Source organism: Odocoileus virginianus, chromosome 7 (genome assembly GCF_023699985.2).
Source record: "Odocoileus virginianus isolate 20LAN1187 ecotype Illinois chromosome 7, Ovbor_1.2, whole genome shotgun sequence".
NCBI classification, from domain to species: domain Eukaryota; kingdom Metazoa; phylum Chordata; class Mammalia; order Artiodactyla; family Cervidae; genus Odocoileus; species Odocoileus virginianus.
In genome coordinates, this window is record NC_069680.1 from 75855744 (window position 1) to 75879972 (window position 24229).

At 47.6% G+C, this 24229-nt stretch overlaps 1 protein-coding gene across 4 annotated transcripts in view; it reads right to left on the bottom strand.

Moving 5' to 3' along the window:
- Nucleotides 1-24229, bottom strand: part of ARHGAP22 (Rho GTPase activating protein 22) — a 125673-nt gene that overhangs the window by 23542 nt on the left and 77902 nt on the right. For 2 of the 4 annotated variants that reach the window (XM_070470998.1, XM_070471001.1), the window contains one exon: nt 11786-11962. In XM_070470998.1, coding sequence (XP_070327099.1) covers nt 11786-11962 — 177 coding nt within the window. Of the gene's footprint in view, nt 1-11785; nt 11963-22240; nt 22441-24229 lie in introns of those variants that run through there. The other 2 variants (XM_070471000.1, XM_070470999.1) reach the window with 2 other exon arrangements.

The following is a 24229-nucleotide window of genomic DNA, read 5'->3' on the forward strand; positions in this document are numbered from 1 at the left end:
CCCACATGGGTGCACAGCCTTCACCAGGAGGGAAGGCATTCACCGGGAGGGAACGTGGACAGAGAGGCAAAGCTGGGGCCCTGCAACACCAGAAGAAGGAATGGAGATCCCCAGGGGTCTGTGGGAAGAAATCTGTAAGGGAGGGGCTTAGGAGAGCCCTGGGGGTGGAAGGGGTGGGGGCTCATCTGAAATAAATTTGTGTTATTTTAAACTGCTAAATTTGTGACAGAGCAGCAGTTGGAAACTACCACAATGGATTTTTTTGCATTACTTTTCATTCTAAAAAATTACAATAAAATATTCATTTTGATCGGAGTTTTCTGGTGTCCCAGGCCAGTGAGGCCCACTAGTCCTGGTCCTGACACTAATGTGGGGGTGCGGGCTGAAGTCTTCCCAAGCGCTAGGATGTGTGGGAGGGGTTCGTTCAGTGTTCTTCCCTCCCAGAGACCAGGTGAGCGTGAAGGTTGGGAAGGGCGATTCGTGGGGACAGGGGGCTGTAAGTCAAGGAATATCCTGCCCTAAATCTGCCCCCAAAAGCCTCGGCTCCCAGGGCCCACAGTCCCCAAGGTCTGATCAGCTCTGTCCACATTAAAGAGAGAGGTCCACGGATTTCCCTGCTGTTCCAGTGGTTAAGACTCTGCCTTCCAATGCAGGGGATGAGAGTTCAATCCTTTGTTGAGGAACTAAGATCCCACATGCCTCAGGGCAACTAAGCCCAAATGCCACAACTAAGTCCTGATGCACCTTAATTAATTAATTAATTAATATACAATACAAAGAGAAAGGTCCGAGGGCTCAGTGGAGGCACCTGCTCCAGGAGCAGGGGGCCCTACCAGTTAGGCTGACTGGCCCTGGTACTGACTTGCTTTCTCTTTTCTGAGCCCCAGTGCTCCCACCTGTGTGGTTAGTTAGACTGGCCAATCTCTAGGAAACCCCTTCACCTAACTTCCTGTGCCTCCGCCCCCTACATTCCCAGGTGGATGGAGGTCTGCAGGTGCCTCCTATTTAGAAGGCTCTGGACTCTGGTGAGCACTGCCATAGTGAACTCTAGGATAAACCCTGGCGAGGTCAACACCCATGCCACCTTGTGGGGCTTTTTTTATCCATGAAGCCTGGAGTGAGGGGCGGGTGTGCAAACATAGTTATGAAGCTTTCCTCTTGGGCCAGGACCAGGGAGCTGAGAGGCTGGGAGCGGGAGTCCCGTCCTCTCACATGAACAACTGGTGACAGGTGACTTCTTGAGCTGGGGTGGCTCTCATTTCTGGGCAGGGTCCAGTCCCTTGGGGACTACCTCTGTCCTCAATCGTACCTCCCTTCCCTGTCCCCACACCACTTTTGAGACCAGGCAGATCCAGAGGCTATGGTGCCTGGCGACAGAGCATCTTTGGATGGGCTCAACCTGAAGGCCGGCTGGGCCTGCTCTCAGCCCTGCTGTGTGCTGTTAAGGCAAGCTGCTGAACCTCTCTGGGCCCCGGTCCCTCTCTATAATCTAATTTTGATACAATAAACCCCTGTCAAAAGTAGCAAATGGCAAGCATGAGATCACTTCCTCTTTCCTCAGACTGACATGGAAGACCAAGGCTGTCGGGGAAGAAACTGAGGGCCAGCGAACCTGACCACAGGACACCCCGAGAGGTCCTGGCATCTGGCTCTTCCAGAGCCAGCATCCAGCCCCAGGGCTCGGAGCTCCAGCAGACCTGGGTTACAGCGCTGGCTTCCTGCTTACTCCTTTGGGACCTGGACAGATTACTTGAGGCTCTCTGCTGCTCAGTCTCCTCCCCTTAAAAGGGGCTATAGTGGGACTGATTCCAAAGGGCCACTGTGAGGGTCAGTCGGGGTTGCAGAGCCTACCACCGGGACACGCTGAATAAACACTAGCTGTTCTGGAGAGTGGCCCAACTTCTCCCCTTGTGGCTGGCGGTCACCAGGACATCACACAGTGTTGCTGGCAACAGCCTTCAGTGGCCTCAGCTTAGCAATGACCATGACAAGCTCTTTTCTAGCCCTGGGATCTGAGCTCTTCTTAGAACATACAGGAAGCCAAGCAGGCCCAGTTGCAGGGGCATTTCCACCACGGTTGCTGGGAGGGAAGGAGGACTCAGTGAGCCAGCAAGGTGGGCAAGGGCCAGTTAGTTGAGCAGTTAGCATCCTGAGTATCACAGGAAGCAGTGTCGAGCTGCCCCTTATAAATCACCCTCGCTGGTTTGCCAGGCTCTCCCAAGATAAGGCAGCAGCTCCTCCACCTTGGTCCCCTGGTAAACCACCCCAGGCTCCCTGGCTGCAGATCAGTGGGGTCTGCGGTTGGAGGCTATTTCCCCTGTGGGGATCTAAGATCACAGACTCCCGGGGCACTGCAGGTGAGAAGCCTTGAGGGCTGCAGGAGGAGGCCAAAGGGTGCTGTGTACTGACCCTTATACTTGTAAGAGGACTGATCTGGCCTCTGCGAGCTTGGGGCTGGATGGGGTTCAAGGCCTGTGGGGGTGATTCCTCTTCCATTTGACATGCGGTCCCTCCGGGCCCACCAGAATGGGCCTGGGGTACCAGACTCAGGCTCAGTGCCCCCTTCTCCTGGTGCAGTGACTGAAGCCCAGTCCAGGTCAGCAATAGCTGCATCTTTCTCCTTTTGGAAAGGCTGCCAGGAAAGGCCAAGGCCCACTGGTTTGGTGGGTTAAATTCAGCGGAAATGGAGATAAGATGTTCTCTTCCTGAATCTCCCTAGAGCTGGGATCTGGAGTAAGTAGTGCTGGGCAGAAAGCTCCACCACTGCCAGCCTGGGCTGGGGCCAGTGACCTTTCATTTTCAATCTGTGCCTTGAGGGCTTCCATTTGGAGATATCATTCCAACAAATAATGACCACAACCAGCTGGCCTAACAAGGATGCTTTGTGTCTCTCCAAGTTGTCCTGAGGCTGGATTTTCTCCATGTCAAGTGTCCTGCCCCGTGGCCTCTGGGAGCTGCCTTTGTCCCCCTCCTTCCCTCCATGATTTCTGAGGAATCTAGGACAGGACTGTGAGCTCTGGGGGGAGGGGTCGGGAAAGTCCGCAGAGGTCTGTGAGAGTCACACACACACGGGGGTGGGGCTGGCACGGGGAGCACAGGTCTGACGGCCACGGCAGGCCTGCTGCCTGGCCCTTTGTGCCCCTCCTCAGTATGGAGCTGTCACTCTGGGCAAGGACACCATGCCCAAGCCAGGCTCCTGGCACCAGGACTGCTGCCCTGTGCTGCAGCCTGTAAGGCTGAGACAGTTTCTGGGCTTTGCTTGGCAGTGTCCGCTGGGTAGGGGGGATATTTACTATGCTCCTAGTTACTGAGCTGCAAACCCCGGTCCTCAGACTCCTGCATCCAACTGCCCACTCAGGATGCCTGCAGTGGGCAGCAGTGTAATGACTAACAGGCACTGCAAACTCCCCTGTGCCCAAATGGAGCTGTGGTCTTGCTGCATTGACCCAAACCTGCTCTAGGCTGTCTTCCTCTCTTGCTTAATTCCGGTTCTTTCTTGCCGCTTGATCAGACCCCTAGGTGTTCACCTTCACTGCTCCTTTTCTCTCAAACCCACATCCAGGAGATCTTGTAGGTCCTATTTTCAAAACAGATTTGGAATCTGCTCACCTTCACCACCACCCACCATAGGGGACGTACTCTTGCTTATTGCCTACATTACTGCAAGTAGACCCCTGGCTTCCCCTTGACCCATTGTGGTCAGCAATCAGAGCTGCCCTTTTAACTATTTACCAGAGCACGTCCTTCCTCTGCTATCAGGCTCCTTTCATGCTCCCTGTCCCTCACTCCTTCAGCGGACCTGCCTGTGCATGGGTTCAAGATCACATCAGTACTCTCTGCTGCTGCCCAAGCTGCTGCCTGGGTCTGACACACACCCACCCTACATCCTCCTGGCTCACTTTCACAACTTCTTCAAGGCTTTGGGTGTCACTCTCTCGTTAGGACCACCCTCACCATTGTGCTTTGTTGTTGTTCAGCTGCTCAGTCGTGTCTGACTCTTTGTGACCCCATGGACTGCAGCATGCCAGGCTTCCCTGTCCTTCACCATCTCCCAGAACTTTCTCAAACTCATGTCCATTGAGTCGGTGACGCTATCCAAATATCTCATCCTCTGTCATCCCCTTCTCCTCCTGCCTTCCATCTTTCCCATCATCAGGGTCTTTTCCAATGAGTCAGTTTTTCACGTCAGGTGGCCAAACAGCTCTATTTTTTCCTTACTGTAACACTCACTACCTTCTAACACAGTAGTTCTCAAAATGTGGGCCCTAGACCAGCAGCATCAGCATCACATGGGAACTTGTTAGAAACAAATTATAGTGACTTAGAAATGGGTTTCCAACTCTCAGTCTCACTTTACAAGCCTTCTTCTGGGTGGTTGGTATGAGAACAATTGTCCTATGCCTTGGAGAGCATAGAATGGAACCTCCGTCTGATCCTTGCTGGGTGCCCAGCCTACGCGTGGCAGATGCTCTGTGTTGAATAAATAGAACTCCAGAACTGAGACTACCGAGCACTTTGTATCCATTTTCTCTCTTAATTCTCATGACAATTCTGCAAAGAAGATGTTCTTTTCCCCATTTTGCAAACAAGAACACAGAGAGAGAGTAAGTGGCATGCCCAGGGTCACACAGCAAGCAAGGGCAGAGCCAGATCACACTGCAGACCACAGCCTGCTGCCAAGACCTATGCTCACTCTGCCTCTTTCAATACTTCAGCTCAAAAGGCGTTGCTAATAAGCACTTTCCTATGCACATCAGACATACTTTCAAGCGCTTGCTGGCTCTCTCCAGATAGCCAGGCAAGATAGGACTCACCTGCGAGCACTCAGCAGATACTGGGTGACTCTGGTATCCCATGACTCATTTCTCTCCCCATTTACAGAGAGCTAGCTAGGAGGGACTGCCCAACAGGGCCTCTTGGGGGGCCGTGTTCCTAGAGCTGGGCCTGGAAGTCCAGAGATTCACTGGGGAGTGGGGCCCTCTTCACACTATCAAGTCTTCTGATCCATGAACAGGGGCTGCCTTTCCCTTTATTTAGGTCTTCAATTTATTTCAAGAATGTAATTTTCAGAGTATTAAGTTTTGTACTTCTTTTGTTAAATTTATTCCTTAGTATTTGTCTTTTGGATGCTATTATAAATGAAGTTTTCTTAATTTCATTTGTTTCCTCAGTGCTACTGTATAGAAATACAGCTTACTTGACCTTGTATCTTGCAATCTTGCTGAGTTTTTTATTAGATCTAAAATAGATTTCTTAAGATTTTCTATATATGGGATTATGCCATCTGCAAATAGATTACTTGTTTCTCCTTCCTAATCTGGATGCATTGTATTTCATTTTCTTGCCTAAGTGCTCAGCTTGAATGTCTAGTACAATGTTGAACAGAAATGGTAAAAGCAAGAATCCTGTCTTGTTCCTGAAAAGCATCCAGCTTTCTCCATTAAGCATGATGTTATCTGCAAGTTTTTTATAGACGCCCTTTAGCAGGTTGAGAAAATTCCTTTCTATCTCTAGACAGTTGAGTGTATTTACCATCTTCAAGAAAATTAGAGATAGCGAGGGAACATTTCATGCAAAGATGGGCTTGATAAAGGACAGAAATGGTATGGACCTAAGAGAAGCAAAAGATATTAAGAAGAGGTGGCAAGAATACACAGAAGACCTGTACAAAAAAGATCTTCAGGACCCAGATAATCACAAAGGTGTGATCACTCACCTAGAGCCAGACATCCTGGAATGTGAAGTCAAGTGGGCCTTAGAAAGCATCACTACGAACAAAGCTAGTGGGGGTGATGGAATTCCAGTTGAGCTATTTCAAATCCTGAAAGATGATGCTGTGAAAGTACTGCACTCAATATGCCAGCAAATTTGGAAAACTCAGCAGTGGCCACAGGACTGGAAAAGGTCAGTTTTCATTCTAATCCCAAAGAAAGGCAATACCAAAGAATACGCAAACTACCGCACAGTTGCACTCATCTCACACACTAGTAAAGTAATGCTCAAAATTCTCCAAGCCAGGCTTCAACAGTACATGAACCATGAACTTCCAGATGTTGAAGATGGTTTTAGCAAAGGCAGAGTAACCAGAGATCAAATTGCCAACATCCGCTGGATCATCGAAAAAGCAAGAGAATTCCAGAAAAACATCTATTTCTGCTTTATTAACCATGTCAAAGCCTTTGGCTGTGTGGATCACAATAAACTGTGGAAAATTCTGAAAGAGATGGGAATACCAGACCACCTGACCTGCCTCTTGAGAAACCTATATGCAGGTCAGGAAGCAACAGTTAGAACTGGACATGGAACAACAGACTGGTTCCAAATAGGAAAAGGAGTACGTCAAGGCTGTATATTGTCACCCTGCTTATTTAACTTATATGCAGAGTACATCATGAGAAACAATGGGCTGGAGGAAGCACAAGCTGGAATCAAGATTGTTGGGAGAAATATCAATAACCTCAGATATGCAGATGACACCACCCTTATGGTACAGAGTGAAGAGGAACTAAAAAGCCTCTTGATGAAAGTGAAAGAGGAGAGTGAAAAAGTTGGCTTAAAGCTCAACATTCAGAAAACTAAGATCATGGCATCTGGTCCCATCACTTCATGGGAAGTAGACGGAGAAACAGTGGAAGCAGTGGCTGACTTTATTTTGGGGGGCTCCAAAATCACTGCAGATGGTGATTGCAGTCATGAAGTTAAAAGACACTTACTCCTTGGAAGGAAAGTTATGGCCAACCTAGATAGCATATTAAAAAGCAGAGACATTACTTTGCCAACAAAGGTCAGTCTAGTCAAGGCTATGGTTTTTCCAGTGGTCATGTATGGATGTGAGAGTTGGACTGTGAAGAAAGCTGAGCGCCAAAGAATTGATGCTTTTGAACTGTGATGTTGAGAGTCCCTTGGACTGCAAGGAGATCAGTCCTGGGTGTTCACTGGAAGGACTGATGCTGAAGCTGAAACTCCAATACTTTGGCCATATCACGGGAAGAGTTGACTCATTGGAAAAGACCCGGATGCTGGGAGGGATTGGGGGCAGGAGGAAAAGGGGACAACAGAAGATGAGATGGCTGGATGGCATCACCGACTCAATGGACATGAGTTTGAGTAAACCCTGGGAGTTGGTGATGCACAGGGAGGCCTGGCGTGCTGCGATTCATGGGGTCACAAAGAGTCGGACACGACTGAGCGACTGAAATGAACTGATCATAAAATGGTGCTGGATTTTATCTAATGCCTTTTTTGAGTTGATTGAGATGATCATGTGGTTTTTGTCCTTTATTCTACTGATGCATCACATTAATTAATTTTCAGATGTTAAACCACTCTTTCATTCCTATGATAAATCTCATTTGGTCATCATGTGTAATCCTTTTATAAATTGCTGATTTCAATTACTTTTGTATTTTGTTGAGGAATTTTCCATCTATATCCACAAGATATTGGTACTCCAGCAATTCTTCTCTCCCTCACTTGCACCATCATTGCTATTTTGTCTCCCAACTTAAAAAAATAAAACTCTCTCTTTACCTGACTCCCCACTCCAGCTACTGCCCCATTTCTCTGTTTCCCTTTATGGCAAACTTCTTGAAAGAGTTGGCTTTGCTCACACTTCAGTTCCCCCCCTTCATCCTTTCTCATGCCCACTATCATCTGGTTTTACCCCCAGGACTCCACAAAAACCACCCTTGTCCAAGTTGCCAGTGAACTGTGCTCTCCACCTGTTCTCTCCTGGCCGATCTACCAGCAGTTCATAGACACGTCTTCCTTAGGTGGTCTCTTCACTCAGCTCAGGAACCACAGTCACTGCCCGCTCTCCTCAGCCCCCTGCTTCCTGCCCTCCTACTTGAGGGCAGCTCAGGGCTCAGCCCGGGTCCTCTGCGGTCTCTTCACTAGCTTCATGATGTCTCATCCAGACTCATGGCTTCAAAACCCCATCTATGTGTCAATGGCTCCCAAATTCCCTTTCCAGCCCCGTCCTCCCTTCTGATCTCTAGCCTTAACTGTCAGACTGCCTACTTGATACCTAAACTTGAGCCTCTAACAGGGACCCCAGACTAAAGTCCAAAGTGAACTCTCCATTTTCCTTCCAAACAACTACACTTCTCTTTTCTCTCTTGTCTCAGTGAATGACTAATCCATCCTTCCAGCTGGCTTAGGTCAAAACACCTTGGAATTACCTTTGACTTCTCTCATTCTCTTACACCTTTCACCCTTTCCAGTGAGGGAAGTACTATTGGCTCTACCTTTAAAATATATCAAGAAATCTATTATTCCTCATCACCAGTGCCATCTGGAGCCAAGCCACCATCATCTCTCACCTGCATGATTGTATAATGAGCTCCTAATTGGTCTCCCTGTTTCTGTCTTTGCTTCTTTCATCCATTCTCAACCCAGCAGCCAGAGGGACCCTGTTGGAACCTGAGTCAGACTCGGCCACTGCTCTGTTCAAGACCTGCCAATGGTACCACCTTGCCAGAGTCATCACTGTGACAAGGCCCTCCTGATTTACCAGCCCCTACCTCCTCTCTCCCGCTTCACAGATTGCTCTAGTCATGCTGGGTTCCTTACTGCTCTTCCAACACGGACACCCCTGTCTCTACTTTCAAAACTCTCTGCCCAGATATATGTGTAATCACCCTTTCATCTCCTTTAGTCAAATGTCACTATACACTGAACCCTCCATCACTCCCACTTGCCCTCCCCATCCCAACTTGCTTGCTGTCTGTTTTCTTTCCTAGAATGTGTGCTCCACAAGGGCAGGGACCTTGTCTGTCCTACTCATTGCTGTGATTCCAGCCCCTAGAACACGTCCTCCAGTGAATGACTGGCTGGTTGAATGAATGAATGCCCAGACAAGAGGCACTCTATCAGGGCCACTCCTGTGCAGGCCATCAGCAGTAACCAGCTCCCCTGACCCACTGACCAGCCCTATTTTCTCTTTGGGGCAGCCAGGCTCTCCCCTGCCTGCAGTAGGCATGTTGCCCATTTGTGCCTGTCAGAGGTGGTCGCTTTCTGCCAGAACAAACATGCTTGAAAGGGTTCACAGGCTCCGTTATTAAACAGTGAAAGAAGGGCTGATCCTCTAAGCCTCCTTTGCAGGGGGACCCAGGCTAATAACAGCTTTGCCAGGAAACCTGCAGAGGCGGATGAAGCCCCCCCTTCGAGAGCCCACACTTGCCTGGACATGTCTGTCACCGCTAACCCCTGGGATTTCTGCGTTTCCTCTATACTTCTGGTCGAAAGGAGATAAGCGCCTTTGATGGTGGTTCCTGTTTAAATTCTTGTGAGTTCTTCGGCACACAGTGCACTGCCTGAGAAGTCTGTAAATGCTGGGGGAAGAAGGCTGGGGGAGGGCGAATCTGGATTCTATGTGGGATTCTGCAAATGGTCCCCATTCGGCAAGCACAGAGACAGACAGACAAGCACATGTGTCCAGGGAGTCAACACACCCTGAGTACAGGTAGACCATGTGTGATGTGACAGTGTCCTGGTGGGCTGGGACTGAGCACAGCTTCAGAAGTCAGAACAACTGCCTGTTTCTCAGTCCTAGATGACTAGCTCTGTCATCTTGGGCAAATTATTTAGCCTCTTTGACCTTTAGTTTCTTTCCTTTCTTGGTTCTATTTAGTTTTTGATTTTTTAATATAGTGAAATATGCAGACATTCAAAAAGTATTTAAAGCACATATCCACAGAGATGCATAGTATTAAAAATGCATACCTGTGTAACTAGGCCTGCTATCCTGACTTTACAGCATTCATCTCTTTGTTTGACTTTATATTTTTTGCTGCCTAATTATTTGGCCATAAATAGTATAATTTCCCTCTGCCCTATTTTCTAAAAATTTTTATTTTTATTATTGCCCAACGCATGTGGGATCTTAGTTCCCCAAGCAGGGATTGAACCTGCATGGAAGCTCTGGATCGCCATGGAAGTTCCATCTTTCTGCCCTATTTTTGACTTTATATAAATGGAATTGCTGCCCTAGTCTCACAGTATGACTTCATATAAATGGAATTCCTGTTCTAGTCTCACAGTATGTTTCTAGGGTTTATACATATTGTTGGGTAGAGCTGTCATTCATTCATTCTCACTGCTGTAGAGTTTTCTGTTGTAAGAATGAATCATTTATTTCTCCATTGCATTGCTGCTAAACACGTGGTGCTTTCTGTAACTCATTCAAAGAGCCTCTTCCTAGCCAAGATCATGGCAATGTTCTCCTTTCCCTAGTGCTCAAAGGTGCCACCTGAAAGTCCAGCTGCATAGGTGTCTTCTCTGGGTTCTATTCTTCTCCACTGAGTCACTTTCAACTACCTTGCACCAAAAGGAGCCTGTAGAGGCTGCAGAAGTTCCTGGGTGGGCTTAAGTATTCCCAGGCCATTAAACTGGGGCTGTGGGTCAAAGGCGCCATGATCACCAGGGGGCAGGGAGGCCATGGCTAACAGGGTGAGGCCACTTAGGAAGCCCCAAAGGTAAGCTTCTGCCCCGGCCTGGATAGTGCATCAATCAAATACTATGCAACATGGAGAGAGAGGATGTTCATGGCTCGTGTGGTTAGGACACGGCTGGTCCTGTCTCCATATTCAGTGGCAAGTGGGTGGCCCCAGCCCAGCCAACATGGTGATCCTTCTAGAAGCCCTTTCCATGATGACTGCACAGGGACACCGACCTACAGAGACAGCACCTGTACAGCTGGGCATCACCACTGCTTTCTGTGCCCCATGTCCAGACCTTCAGCACACCCTGCAGCCCCATCTTCAGGATAAATCTCAGCTGACCGTTCTCCATGTCTCCTCCATTCCCACTCATGCCCAGGCCCCGCATCCTTGTCAGATGAGAGTCTCAGCCTTGTCCTTCTATGGCCCACCATTCACACAGCAGCCAGAGGGCTCTTATAAGTCAAATAGTGTCTGTCTCCTGTTCAGAGCTCTCCCTGGTATTCCATCAATTTAGAAGGAAATCTGAAATACCCACTATATCCCCAAGGGTTCAGGTCCTCCATCTTCCCATCCTCACTCTTTCAGACCCTCTGATCTTCCTGAGAGTCCGCGTGTTTCCATAGCCCTTTCCAACCCTTTGCACTCACTGGTCCCTCTGCCTGCATCTCTTTTCCATATCCTCGACTTTCCCAGTGACGTTACTAAGTTGACTTTATAAAGTCTGTCCTTCCGTGTGGCTCTACTTGGCTCCCTTCGTTTCTCCCCAGGGGACATCATGAGTCACCTTTACTTGCCTATCATCTGTCCCTCCCAGGACAAGGGAAGGGAGAGGGGAGGGTAGAGGCATCCTCTGGTTTAATTCTTAGCACCTGGAATACCACTCCATACACGGCAGGTACCCAATAAAAGTGTAGAATAAAGGAGCAGGTGAGTAATGGCAACTTTTGTTTCAGGTCAGGTCCAGGGCTGTGTAGGCCATGAAGGGGCCACAAGTTGCCGCAGAGGGAAGGACTTGGTACCTCACCATCCAATATGAACCTGAGTGCTTACTTCTGGCCTCAGACACACCCAACACTCAGAAAGGATCTGGACACAGAGGGAAGCACACACAAACCACAGGACTTTCGGGTTAGAAGAGGGCACATTTTTGAAAAGTGGCCCAAGTCTCCCCTGATAGGACCTGCTTGGTCCACCAAGGGTCCACCAAGGGTCCTGAGGACCGGCAGCAGAAAAGGACAACACTGCCTGTCTGTCCGCTGCCACAGGAAGCATGGGACTCAGCCAGCAAGTCCTGAGACAGAGGGATCTTGCAGGCTCAGTGTGGGGAGGAGAGGCGTGATTACCTGAAGGCAAGGGTTCTAGAGGGTGAGCATGCGCGCTACGGGCAGTACCTCGGCCAAACGGGGCCCAGATGACCCGGCGGATGGCCTGCACCCAGTCTTCCATGTCCCGCTGGGAGCTGGCCATGAGCAGGAGCGCCTCGGGGTTGGCCGGCACCTTCTCCCGCTCCCCGGCACCACCTGCAAGACAGAGAGAACAGGCTTACTGCAGGCACCCGGGCAGACACGGGGTGCCTCCCCCACAGGGCTCTCTCTGGCCCAACACCAGGTGGCTTTCATTCCCTGGGGTGTGAGACAGCCGTCTCTCCAAAAACCATTCAGCAGCAGCTGTGCTTTCTGGTTCTATATTTGCACATCTTCATACCTCGCACATCTGTCTTTGGGGCCCTCTTGGGTTTCTCCCTTAGCCTTCTTGGTTATTTTTCCCTATTATTAAAATCATCCTGGGGTACTATTAGAAAAAAGCATGCAGATTTGACAGCAGCTCAGAGGAGCTCAGACACCAGAGGAGCTTCAGTACGTATTTTGTTAAATCAACTTTACACATCTTTAAACCCAGCTAAATGTCACTAAGTGCTTTTAACATGGGCTGTGACATCACAGCCTGCTCTCCCATCCCTGAAAACAAGGCCTGATTCTTCACATGTATTAAAGTTACAGAGGGAATTCTCTGGCGGTTCAGTGGTTAGAATTTTACATTTCCACTGATGGGACTCTGGGTTCAACTCCCATTAAGAGAAATAACATCCTGCAAGCCGTGCAGTGCAGACAAAAAAAAATTTTTTTTAAGTTACTGAGACGATATTAAACCAGGATGAAGCAAATACTCCAGAATTCTCCACCTGTCCCCACTCACAGCTAGACACTGGATTATTATCCAAAGGCAGACAGATAGGAATGCCCAGACAGTTTTTGATGAATTGACTTTTTCTACAGTAGCTCCAGAGGTCCTTGAGTTTTCATGTGCAAGTGAATTAATTTTGGAGATATACCTAAAACAATTTATACTGAACTGAGGTCTATAAAGTATAGGCAATTTAAGGGATTTTTAGGAATAGTCTTATCTTTATGGCCCGTCCCATAGCATATAACTCACTGTTACTTGCTAAGGTCCCAGAACCTCAGAACCTAAGTGGGTTTATCTGCTGATGGGGTGAGTCCCAGACATCTCTGTTCCCAAAGGAGTGGGATGAAAGGAGAGCTGTGAGACCCAGGCCATTCCTTCTGGAACCCGCAGCCCAGTGATGGAGACCAGACAGTAGTGAACCAGAGCATATATGACTCTCCTGATGAACAAAGCTGACACACATCTGTCCTTCTAGGATTCTTTTATCTTCACAATGACCCTGAGTGAGGTACTGTTACTATTTTCATTTGACAGGCAGGGAAACTGAAGCACAGAGTGACTACGGGACTTCTCTGAATTCACACAGCTAATACATGGCCCAACAAGTCCATCCTAAAGGAGATCAGTCCTGGGTGTTCATTGGAAGGACTGATGTTGAAGCTGAAACGCCAATACTCTGGCCACCCGATGTGAAAAACTGACTCATTTGAAAAGACCCTGATTCTGGGAAAGACTGAAGGTGGGAGGAGAAGGGGACAACAGAGGATGAGATGGCTAGATGGCATCACCGACATGAGTTTGAGTAGGCTCCGGGAGTCGGTGATGGACAGGGAAGCCTGGCGTGCTGCAGTCCATGGGGTCGCAACAAGTCGGACACGACTGAGCCACTGAACTGAACTGAGCTGAATACATGGCAGAGCCTGGGATTCAAAGTCCCGGGCACTGGGCTCTGATCCAGCCCATGCTCCTGTCATTTCCCCATGAATGAGACAGCCTGCTGGGGTCAGGCTGACAGTGCCCAGAGCAAGGCAGCTGAGGACTGGGGAAACCGAGGGGGCTGCTCTGAGGGCTGGAGCATGGGATGAGATGCATCCTTGCTGAGGCGACACCACACGTGAGGGTGGAGGCGGGGTAATGGAAAAGCGGGCTGAAGGGGCCTGTGGAGCCTTGAGCTCAGAAGAGCGGTGAGCCAGGGTCCTAGGATGCCTTCTGAGCCCTTCAGGACACACACAGGAGTCTGACTCCTTTGGGCCCGGGTAGCAATGCAGAGGCAGAGTGGAAGGAAGCTTGAAGCAGAGACAGCAGATCCTGGAGCCCAAGAGACAGTGAGGCCAATGGAAAACAAAGACTGGGGGCATGGCTGGGGCAGCCGTGTGGTCATTCACAGGGCAAGGGCACCACCACTGAGAAGGGATGGCTCTGCATCCTTAGGAGTCAACACAACATGCACTATGAGGCCGGGCTGGCTGCGTGTGGGGACGGGACGGTTTCCTATCCTTGCTTTTCTGGAGCAACATCCCAAAATAACTCGCAAGAAAAGGACCTGGAGATCGACGGCTCCAAGAATCTGTTGTGGTTACTTGTTTGTCCTAAATGAATACTCAGGTTTGTATATAACTGGAATTTCTCATTTTTTCACTTCTTTTTTTCTAAAGACGGTGACCCACGTCAAATAAGCTCAAAACCTGGCTCTGCCCTTCCGGCAGGTTGACAGATTCTCTCACGTCCAGTTGCACCTCGGCCTAGGGTCCTGCTCTCCTGGTGCTCTCAGCCTGCGGGTTTAACTTTTCAAGTATTTCTCATATGTGTACATTTATCTATGTGTATTTTTATTGCATATTTAACTTTTTAAGAAATTGCCATAATCTATTCTCCAAAGTGACTGCATGACTCTATGCTGCCACCAGCAATTACGAGGGTTCCAGTTTCTCCACTTCCTCACCAACACTTGCTGCAGCTGGTCTCTTTACTTCTAGTCATTATAATGGGTGTGTAGGGGCAGAGTATCATGTTTGAATTTGCATTTTCCAAATGACTATTGATGCTGAGTATCTTTTTATGTACTTAATTGCCATCCATGTGTCTTGTTTGGTGAAATATTTGTTGAAATCTTTTATCCATTTTAAAAATATTTATTTTTGTTTATTTGGCTGAGGCGGGTCCTAGTTGCGGCCTGCGGAGTCTAGTTCTCTGAACAGGGATCGAACCCAGGCACCCTACATTAGGAGCTCAGAGTCTTTAGCCACTGAACCACCAGGGAAGTCCCTGTCCATTTTAAAAATCGGTCGTTCATTTTTCATTATTGAGTTTTGAGAGTTCTTTACATCTTCTGGGTAAAAGCTCTTTATCAGATATATGCTATGTAAATTTCTCTTCCAGTCTGTGCCTTTTCTTTTCATTCTATTAACAGTGTGTTTGCAAGAGCAGAAGTGTTTAATTTGGATAAAGCTCAACTTATCCATTTTTTCTGATTGTGTATCTAAGAAAATTTTGCTTAACCCAAGGTTATAAAAGTTTTCTGCTAGATTTTCTTGCAAAAGTTTCATGTTTTAGGGTTTATGTTTAGCCTATGGGTTAGTTTTGTAGATGGTGCAAGATAAAGCTTGGAATTCACCCTTTTATAAATGGATGTCCAGTCGTTCCAGCACCATTTGGTGAACAGACTTCCACACTGACTTGGGTACTTACACAGGTGATCATATCACCTGCAAATAAAGACAGTTTCACTTCTTCCTTTCCAATCTGGGTGCTTTGTATTCCTGTTTCTTGCCTAATTGTGCTGACTAGAGCCTTATACCATGTTGAATAGAAGTGGTAAGAGTGGACATCTTATCTTATTCTTGACCTTAGAGGAAAAGCATTCAACTTTTCACCATTAAGTATATCTGCTGCAGGTTTCTTACTGATGTCCTTTCTCAGGCTGAGGAACTTCTATTTCCAGTTTGCTGGAGAGTTTTTTTGTTTTTGTTTTTTAACAGAAATGGATGTTGCTGTTTTGTCAAATGCTTTTTTCTCTAGCTTTTGAAAAACCGCATTTTATGTTTTTAGTTTGTTATTACAGTGAATTACACTCATAGATTTTCAAATGTTAAACTACCTTTGCATTCCTGAAATCCCAACTGGTCATGATGTATTGTCCTTTTTATTATTGCTGGGTTCAATTTACTAAAATATTGTGGAGAATTTTTCAACTGTATTCACAAAGGATATTGGTAGGCCGTTTTATGTCTTATTTGGGTATCAGGGTAATACTGGTTTCACAGAATAAGCTGGTAAGTATTCCCTCTTTTTCAATATTTTTGGAAGAGTCTATGTAGAGTTGCCATTGTTTTTAATATTTGGTAGAATTCATTGTCGGAAGGTTTTTAATAACAAATTAAATTTCTCTAATATAGACACCTATTTCTTTTGAGTGAGCTTTGTAGTTTGTGTCTTTCAAGGAATTTGTCTGTTTCATCTAAGTTGTTGACTTTATTGACATAAAGTTGTTCAGAATATTCCTTTACTGTGTTTTTAGTATTTGAAGAGTCTAGTGATGTCAACTCTCTCATTTCTATTATTGGTAATTTGTGTCTTCTCTTTTCCCCTAGTTAGTCCTCTAGACGCTTACTGATTTTATTAACCTCAAAAAAGAGATTTTTGTTTTACTGACTTTATGTCTTTGTTTTTCTGGTTAGCAACCTTTGAAAGGGCTAGAGTAAATATTTTAGGTTTTCAGGCCATATGGTCTCTGCCAAAACTACGTACTCTGCTGTTGTGGTTAAAAAGCAGCCACAGACAACATGTAAGTGAAAGGGCAGGGCTGTGTGTTTATGTACAAATTTGATTGCAAAAAGGGGAAGCCAGTCCACAGGTTGTAGTTTGCCAACTTGTGTTGTAACTCATTAATTTACACTCTGATCTTAATTGCTTCTCTTCATCTGTTCACTTTGTGTTTAATTTGGTCTTATTTTTCTAGTGTCTTACAGTAGTTAGTATTATAATTGCCCCCTAAGTACGCTTTAGAGGCATGCACAAAATTTGTATATTGTTTTTTTCATCTTTATTCAGCTCAAAATGTCTTATCCTTTGGATTTCTTCTTTGACATATGCATTATTTAGAAATGTGTTATTTCCAAGTTTGGGAGGATTTTCCAGAAATCTTTCTGTTAACTGATTTCTAAGTTAATTCCCTTGTTTTCAGAGAAGATACACTGTATGATTTGAACATATTTTTGGCTGTACCACACAGCTTGCAGGTCTTAGTTCCTGGACCAGGGACTAAACCAGTGCCCTTGGCAGTGAAAGCATGAAGTCCCAACCACTGGACTGCCAGGGAATTCCCATGAACATGGTCTATCTTGCTAAGCATTCTGTGTGCACTGAGAAGAATGATTCTGCTGTAGCTGGGTAAAGTGTTCCATAAATTAGGTCTAGTTGTTGATTTTTAAAAATATTTTACATATTCTTACTGATTTTGTCTATGTCTTCCTATATATTTTGTTTCTAAGACTTATTTGGTGGGTCCAGAGTTCTCAGTATAGAACAAACTACCCCCACTGCTGAGAGAAAACACTTTTGTGCATCTATGCAATGCCCCAGGAGTCACAAGGTCTGGCAGACAACAAGAGGCACTATTCCCTGCGCTGTATCAGATGCTCAGTGTGGCCTCTAACCCTTTCTTTCTTTTCTTTTTTTTTATTAGTTGGAGGCTAATTACTTCACAACATTTCAGTGGGTTTTGTCATACATTGACATGAATCAGCCATGGAGTTACATGTATTCCCCATCCCGATACCCCCTCCCACCTCCCTCTCCACCCGATTCCTCTGGGTCTTCCCAGTGCACCAGGCCCGAGCACTTGTCTAACCCTTTCTAGTGCTTCTCTCCTTGGCCTCGGGGATTTTCCGCACACTCCTGTGCATGAGGCGATGAGCTCCAAGGGAGTTTCGTCTCCCAGCAGCACTTTCCTCCTTGGTGCTCTATTCTGAACACTTGAGATGCTCTGGTCTCCCCAGCTGTCTCTCTAGCTCATGGAGCCCACTGGGTTCCACTTGGGTTTCCCCTTCCTGCATCACAGCCTGAAAACTTTCCCAGGGCAGTAAGCTACTGCATGGTGTAGGGCTCACTTCCTTTGTTTCCCATCTCTTGAGGGGGGTGGGTGTCAACAGTCCTTCACTGCCTAATGTTTTGAAAGTAAGTATCTTAAAAATCATTGTTTCATATTATTTGTCCTTTTGGGGGGATAGTTTTAGGTGGGAGAGCAAACTGGTCCCCATTGCTCGTGCATAGTAGGGTGTATAGAGCACCCCTGGCCTCTACTCACTGGATGTTGGTAGCAGCCTCTCCCTCCTCCCCAGGTTTGACAGTCAAAAATGTCTCCACCTGTTCTCAAATGTTCCTTGGGGGTCAAGGCTGCCCCCAGTTGAGAAGCATTGATATAGAGCAATGAGATCTAGACCTCTGAGCCTAAATGACTATGATCCTACAGCTTTAGGCACAATATGGCTTGTCTGAAAATCATAACTGTCTCACCCATCACACCAGCTTCCTATTGTGTTTCTGTCTTAGTGCTGGGCCTCTAGGTGCCCAGAGCAGAAAATTCGGAGTCACCTGGCCTGTTCCTCCCCTTGTCCCCTTCCTGTCCCATACTGTTGCCTGATGAGCTCGTCCAGTCTCAGGGCTTTAACTGCCATCCCTAAGCCGACAACTTCCAGACTCACTCTTTCCCTCCAGATCCTTCTGTGCCCCTCCCCAGACGGCTCCAATGAGATGTCTCCAGGCATCTCCCAAATATGAATTCCATCTCCACATCTGGGACCCCTCTCCTTCCCGGGTGAGGTCAATTCCACCTTCTGGTTACCCAAGTGGAAACCAGACATATCCTCAGCTCCACTCTGTCTCATAGCCATTCCAATGAGTAAATTCTTTTTTTAAAATTAATTAAATAGGCCTTTTCCGCTGACTGCCTCAGGAGCGGCCTGGTCGTGCCTTAAAATCCCCATGCCTTGCAGCACGAGGGATCCTACTTCCCCAACCAGGAACTGAACCTGTGCCCCGCTCGTTTGGAGTGCAGAGTCCCAACCACTGGACCACCAGGGAAGCCCCAAGAGAGGATTCTTGACACAGAAGAAGGAAGATTTAATGGCCCACAACAAAGTTAAGCGGATCACGAGAGGATTTACTGACTGCCGGGCCCACAGAGTGGATCACTCATCATCAGTGAGCAAGCTGAGGAAGCACACAAACATGAAGTTAATTTCGAGAAGATTCTTTTGGACCCTGCAGATGAGGATGTGCAGGAAGAAAAAGGAGATCCTGATAAGGAATACGGAACTAATAAGCCACCACCAACCGGAAGAGTTCAGGAAAGGTCAAAAGGAGACACCGCGTGTCTGTCCACTTCCCAGAATCCCTCTCGCTGGCATCCATCTTGGCTGAGCGATGCGTGTGCCACCAGGAAAGACTCTGAATTAGGATGATTGGCCAAAGACTACCCGGAAACTAATCCCATCACCATAAAATCCAAGACTGCTAGCCACGCGGCAGAGCAGTTCTCCTGGGTTCCCTTACCTACTCCTCTCCACCCGGGTGCCCTCTCCCAATAAAATCTCTTGCTTTGTCAGCAAAAAATAAAATAAAATAAAATAAAATAAAATTAATTAAATAATTTTAATCAGAGGCTAATTACTTTACAATATTGTACTGTTTTTTGCCATACATTGACATGTATCAGCCATAGGTGTACATATGTTCCCCATCCTGAACCCCCCTCCCACCTGCCTCCCCTTCCCATCCCTCTGGGTCATCCCAGTGCACCAGCCCTGAGCACCCTGTCTCATGCATTGAACCTGGACTGGCGATCTGTTTCACATATGATAATATACATGTTTCAATGCTATTCTCTCAAATCATCCCACCCTAGCCTTCTCCCACAGAGTCCAAAAGACTGTTCTTTACATCTGTGTCTCTTTTGCTGTCTTGTATATAGGGTCATCATTATCATCTTTATAAATTCCATATATATGCATTATTATACTGTATTGGTGTTTTTTTTCCTGACTTTCTTCACTCTGTATAATAGGCTCCAGTTTTATCCACCTCATTAGAACTGATTGGTGAGGAGAAAAGGGAACTCTCTTTCACTGTTGGTAGGAATGCAAACTAGTACAGCCACTATGGAGAACAGTGTGGAGAGTACTTAAAAAATGGAAATAGAACTGCCATATGACCCAGCAATCCCACTGCTGGGCATACACACCGAGGAAACCAATGAGTAAATTCTATTGGCTCCTTCTTCAAGACCTCCAAAATCTGGCCACTTATCACTCTTCCACCTGGTCCAAGCCATCATCATCTCTCCTCTGGATTATTGGTATGGTCTTTAGGCTCCCTCCCTTGCCCCCAATGTCTTGTTTTCAGTATGGCAGCACAGTGACCCAGCCCAAACCAGCCCACACACCTCTGCAGTGTCCACCCCTCAGCAAAGTCTTTGCAGTGATCTTCCAGGGGCCTCGATCTCTTGCCCATTACCCCTCTGGCCTCATAGCTGTTCTCTGCTTTGCTCTCTGCCATTTCCCAGAGAGCGAGACACTCCCCTGCCCAGGGTCCTTGCACCTGCTCACCCTTTGCCTCTGCTCTTGCTCAGAATGCCGTTCTTCCAGACACTGCCATGACTTGCTCCCTCATCTCCTTCAGGTCTTCCCTCAAGCATTACCTTCCTGGGGGATCCTCCCTGACTACCCAATGAAACCTCGCCTACTGCATTCCACATCACCCACTGCAACCCGGGCCCCTTCCCAGCCTTAAACTTTCCATGTAAGAGTCATTCAGTCATGTCCAACTCTTAGAGACCCCATGGACTATAGCTCACCAGGCTCCTCTGTCCACGGGATTCTCCAGGAAAGAATACTGGAGTGGGATGCCCTTCCCTTCTCCAGGGGATCTTCCTGACCCACATTTTGAACCTGAGTCTCCTACATTGCCATAGCACTTATGGAAATCCATTATACATATATTTTATGTGTTTATGTGACATGCTTATTGACACTTTATATTCAGCCCACTCCTCATATGCCTGTTTTATAAACAACTCCAGCACACTGAGCCGTCCCTGGCATGGGGAGGGCTTGCACGGAATCTGCAGAGAACGGAAGAATAATAGCAGCTGCAAGAACCAAGGTGACAGGCACACACAGAGCACCCATTCTAAGGCAGGCACGATGTTCACAAGCTGATGGCAAAGTGGTGTCATGATTCCTATTTTAAAGGAAAGGAAACTGAAGTCCAGGGATATCTAGAAACATGTCCAAGCTGTAAAATCAGTGAACTATGACTCCACGCAGCCTGACTCCTAACCCTGACCCCACTCTGTGCTCACTACTTCAACCTATGGCTTGTATAAGGGTACTGGCCCCTACATGATCCTGTCAGGATCCAGCCCAGCTTTTCTTGTTCCCAGTCAGGCTTTCCTCCCTTCTGGGATCCTGGATTTCAGAACTTTCTTTTGTGTTTGAATTTCTCTTTCCACCAGCGCAAGGGGTTTGGGGTGAGGAGGTGATTCCAAAACGCAGCAAGTCCTGGCAGTGGTTCCAGGACAAGAACTCCTGTCTTTCAATTTTGCTATACAAGAATTTTCACAATAAAATGCAAAAAGAGTAAATGATATCTGTAAAACCATTTTGTAAACCACTGTAGCTCATGGAACTCCTTCTATGACATTCAGGTCAAAAAGCTGTCATTCTTATGTAATTAATCAAATGATATCTGAATTAGTCCAGGATTTATGGAAAATGTTTAAAAATCAAAAGAAGTCACTATTTAAAGGTGACAGCAGCTGCAATGTATGGTGTGTCACAGGCCCGTCGTCATTCTACAAGTTGCCCAGGGGAGCAAGGAACCCCAGGGAAGTCTCCAACACCTGGATTCCCAGGGGTGAAGGCCCAGCATGGGGATGCAGCTGTCCAAAGCAGCATAATCCAATGGAAAAATACAACGTGAGCTACAAGTATAATTTCAAATGTTTTAGTAGCTACATTAAAAAAAAAGAGCTTATTTTGAACAATATATTTTTGTTTATCCCAACAGATCCAAAATAGTATCAGAACACATAATCAGAAACTGCTGAGACAGTATGTTTACGTACTCTTTGTACTAAGTCTTCAAAACCTTGTGTGTAGCTTGCACTAACAGCACGCCTGCTCTAGTTACATTTCAATGGCTCAGTTGTCATATGAGGCCTGGTGGCTGAAGGCTGGACAGCTTTCAGGTGGGTTAGACTGAGGCTAGAGGGGAGTGGGAGAGCCTACCATCCTAATTTCCTGAGACTCATGTGTGTGTGTGTGTGTGTGCACGCGCACATAAGTGTGTGCATGCAGCTAGCTCTGGGCAATGCTTCATTGCCAGCTAGGCTTTTCTGCAACGTCCCCAGGGGTGGCCTTCCCTGCCTATCCCTGCCAGGCTGCACCGGGCTGAACTCGAGCAGCAGTTCCAGCCTCCCGCGTATCCTTGTTGTCTCATCTGTACCCTGCTTCTCTCACTTGGAGCCACCAAATGCCACTTGTCCTTCAAGGGTTAATCTCCCCCCAGTCTGGTGTCCTGCAGCCGGCTCTTGGCCTCGGCTGTACACTTACCCCTAGGCAGCAGCCTGCTCCTCTTCAGATGTCTGGTGGGGCAGAAAGGCATGGTGCAAGAACTGGCGGGGCTGTGGTAGCAGGGTGGCAGCAGCCAAGCTCGCCCAGGAACAGATGCTAGGCGTATGGGGTGCTGGCCGCACCAGGTCGCAACCTCCTAACTGCCTGTGAGCTCTGCCCGAGAACTGGGGACCAGGCGCTTTTAGTCTCTCCTGGGGAACTTCTGTACTTCTCAGTGCCTCAAAGCCGGGACTGTCCCAGGTGGGGAGGGGCGAGGAGGAACTGGGTTCCTGCAGGGGTGGGCCCTCCAGTTGGTATTGGCGCTGAGTCAGGGCCTGTCCAGGTGTCCTACAGTGGAAACCCCTAGGCAGGTCCCAAGTGCCTGCCACCCTGCATGCTCCTTCCCGTATTCTGGGACTGAGAGCACAGGCTGACCCCCAGGACCACCAGTTTTGTGCCTTTTGGTCTTCCTCTCCGAGTGGAGCCTCCAACCTCCTCTCCTGGTTAGTAGAGATTAAGTGAATACATGGGAGAAGGCTGAGAAAACATAAGTGCTTACTGGTTCACATAACCATTCTGCATTTCCATTTCTTCATCAGCAAAGTGAGGCCAATGACTAAACCTACCTTGGGAGATTCTGGTGAGGACTGAATGAGGCAAGGAGGCCAGGGGCTGGGCAGGACCCTGCACGTGCTTCCTAAGTGCTGTCATACCCTCTTGTCTTCCCTGTGTGATGACAGGGCAGCTGGGGCTCCCAGTGGCCCGGGGTCACCCGGCTGGGAAATGTACAACAGGATTTGGATTTAGCAGTTTGGGATTTTTTCCATGAATTAGTTGCCACTCCTTAGGCTGTATCCCTGATCCTGGGGGCACAGAGCCTGAGACAGCTCCTTGCCAGACCCGGCTGCCTCTCCTGTATCACTCAGTCCTCCAGGGCACAGTGTCAAGAGTCTGGACCAGCAGCTCTGCAGATACCATCCTAAAGAGCTGGGACAGGCAGCAGGCATGAAACTCTGGTGAGAGCACAGGGCGAGAGGCTGCATTTGAGTTGATGCCACCTGTTTATCTGCCCATCTCTCTTATGTGTCTACCTATCCTCTCCTAAGGCTTCCCTGGTGGCTCAGATGGTAAAGAATTGCCTGCAATGCAGGAGACCTGGGTTTGATCCCTGGGTTGGGAAGATCCCCTGGAGAAGGGAACGGCTACCCACTCCAGTATTCTGGCCTGGAGAATTTCATGGACAAAAGCTTGGCAGGCTACAGCCCATGGGGTAGCAAAGAGTTGGACATGACTGAGCAACTTTCACTTTCATCCTCTCCTATCCATCTACCTCTCCTTTCCTATATGTCTACCTATCCATCCATCCATTCACCCATCCCTTCAACAAAGAACAGCCGCCAATAAAAGCAAAGCTCATTGGCTTAAAACTCCTAGGAAGGCCTACTGTTCCTGGAATAAAATACATCTCCGATGTGGCCCTGGGCCTCCAGGTGCCCTGGCCACACCTCCTCCCTCTTGCCCACCCTTTTACTACCATCAGCCATCCTGGGCCCCTTTCTCAAGCTCATCCTCTCCCAACGAGAACCTCTCAGTTTCAGGTTCTTAGTTTCTGGCAGGGCTGGCCCCCTTCTCACCTTCAGACATCAGCTTAAACATCAGTTAGAGGAAACGCCCCCAGGTGGGAATCTTTGTCAAGCAACTGCTCCTCCTGACAAATGACATTCCCACTCTTTTCTCTGTATAATGTAGCACAGAGGAAACTTAGCTTCTTTATTTATATACTTGTTTATTGTGTCTCTGCTAAAGGCATATAAATTTCATGAATGATCTTGCCTCCCTTGACCTCCCAGAATCCCCAGGCCTGGAAAGGAGTAGGAGTTCAGTGACTGGCAGTGGTCACTGTGGGGACACATGGAGGGCTCTTTGCAAGTTACAGGCAGTCTCTCCTAATAGAACACCCAAGTTTTATTGGTGTTTATCACATACCAG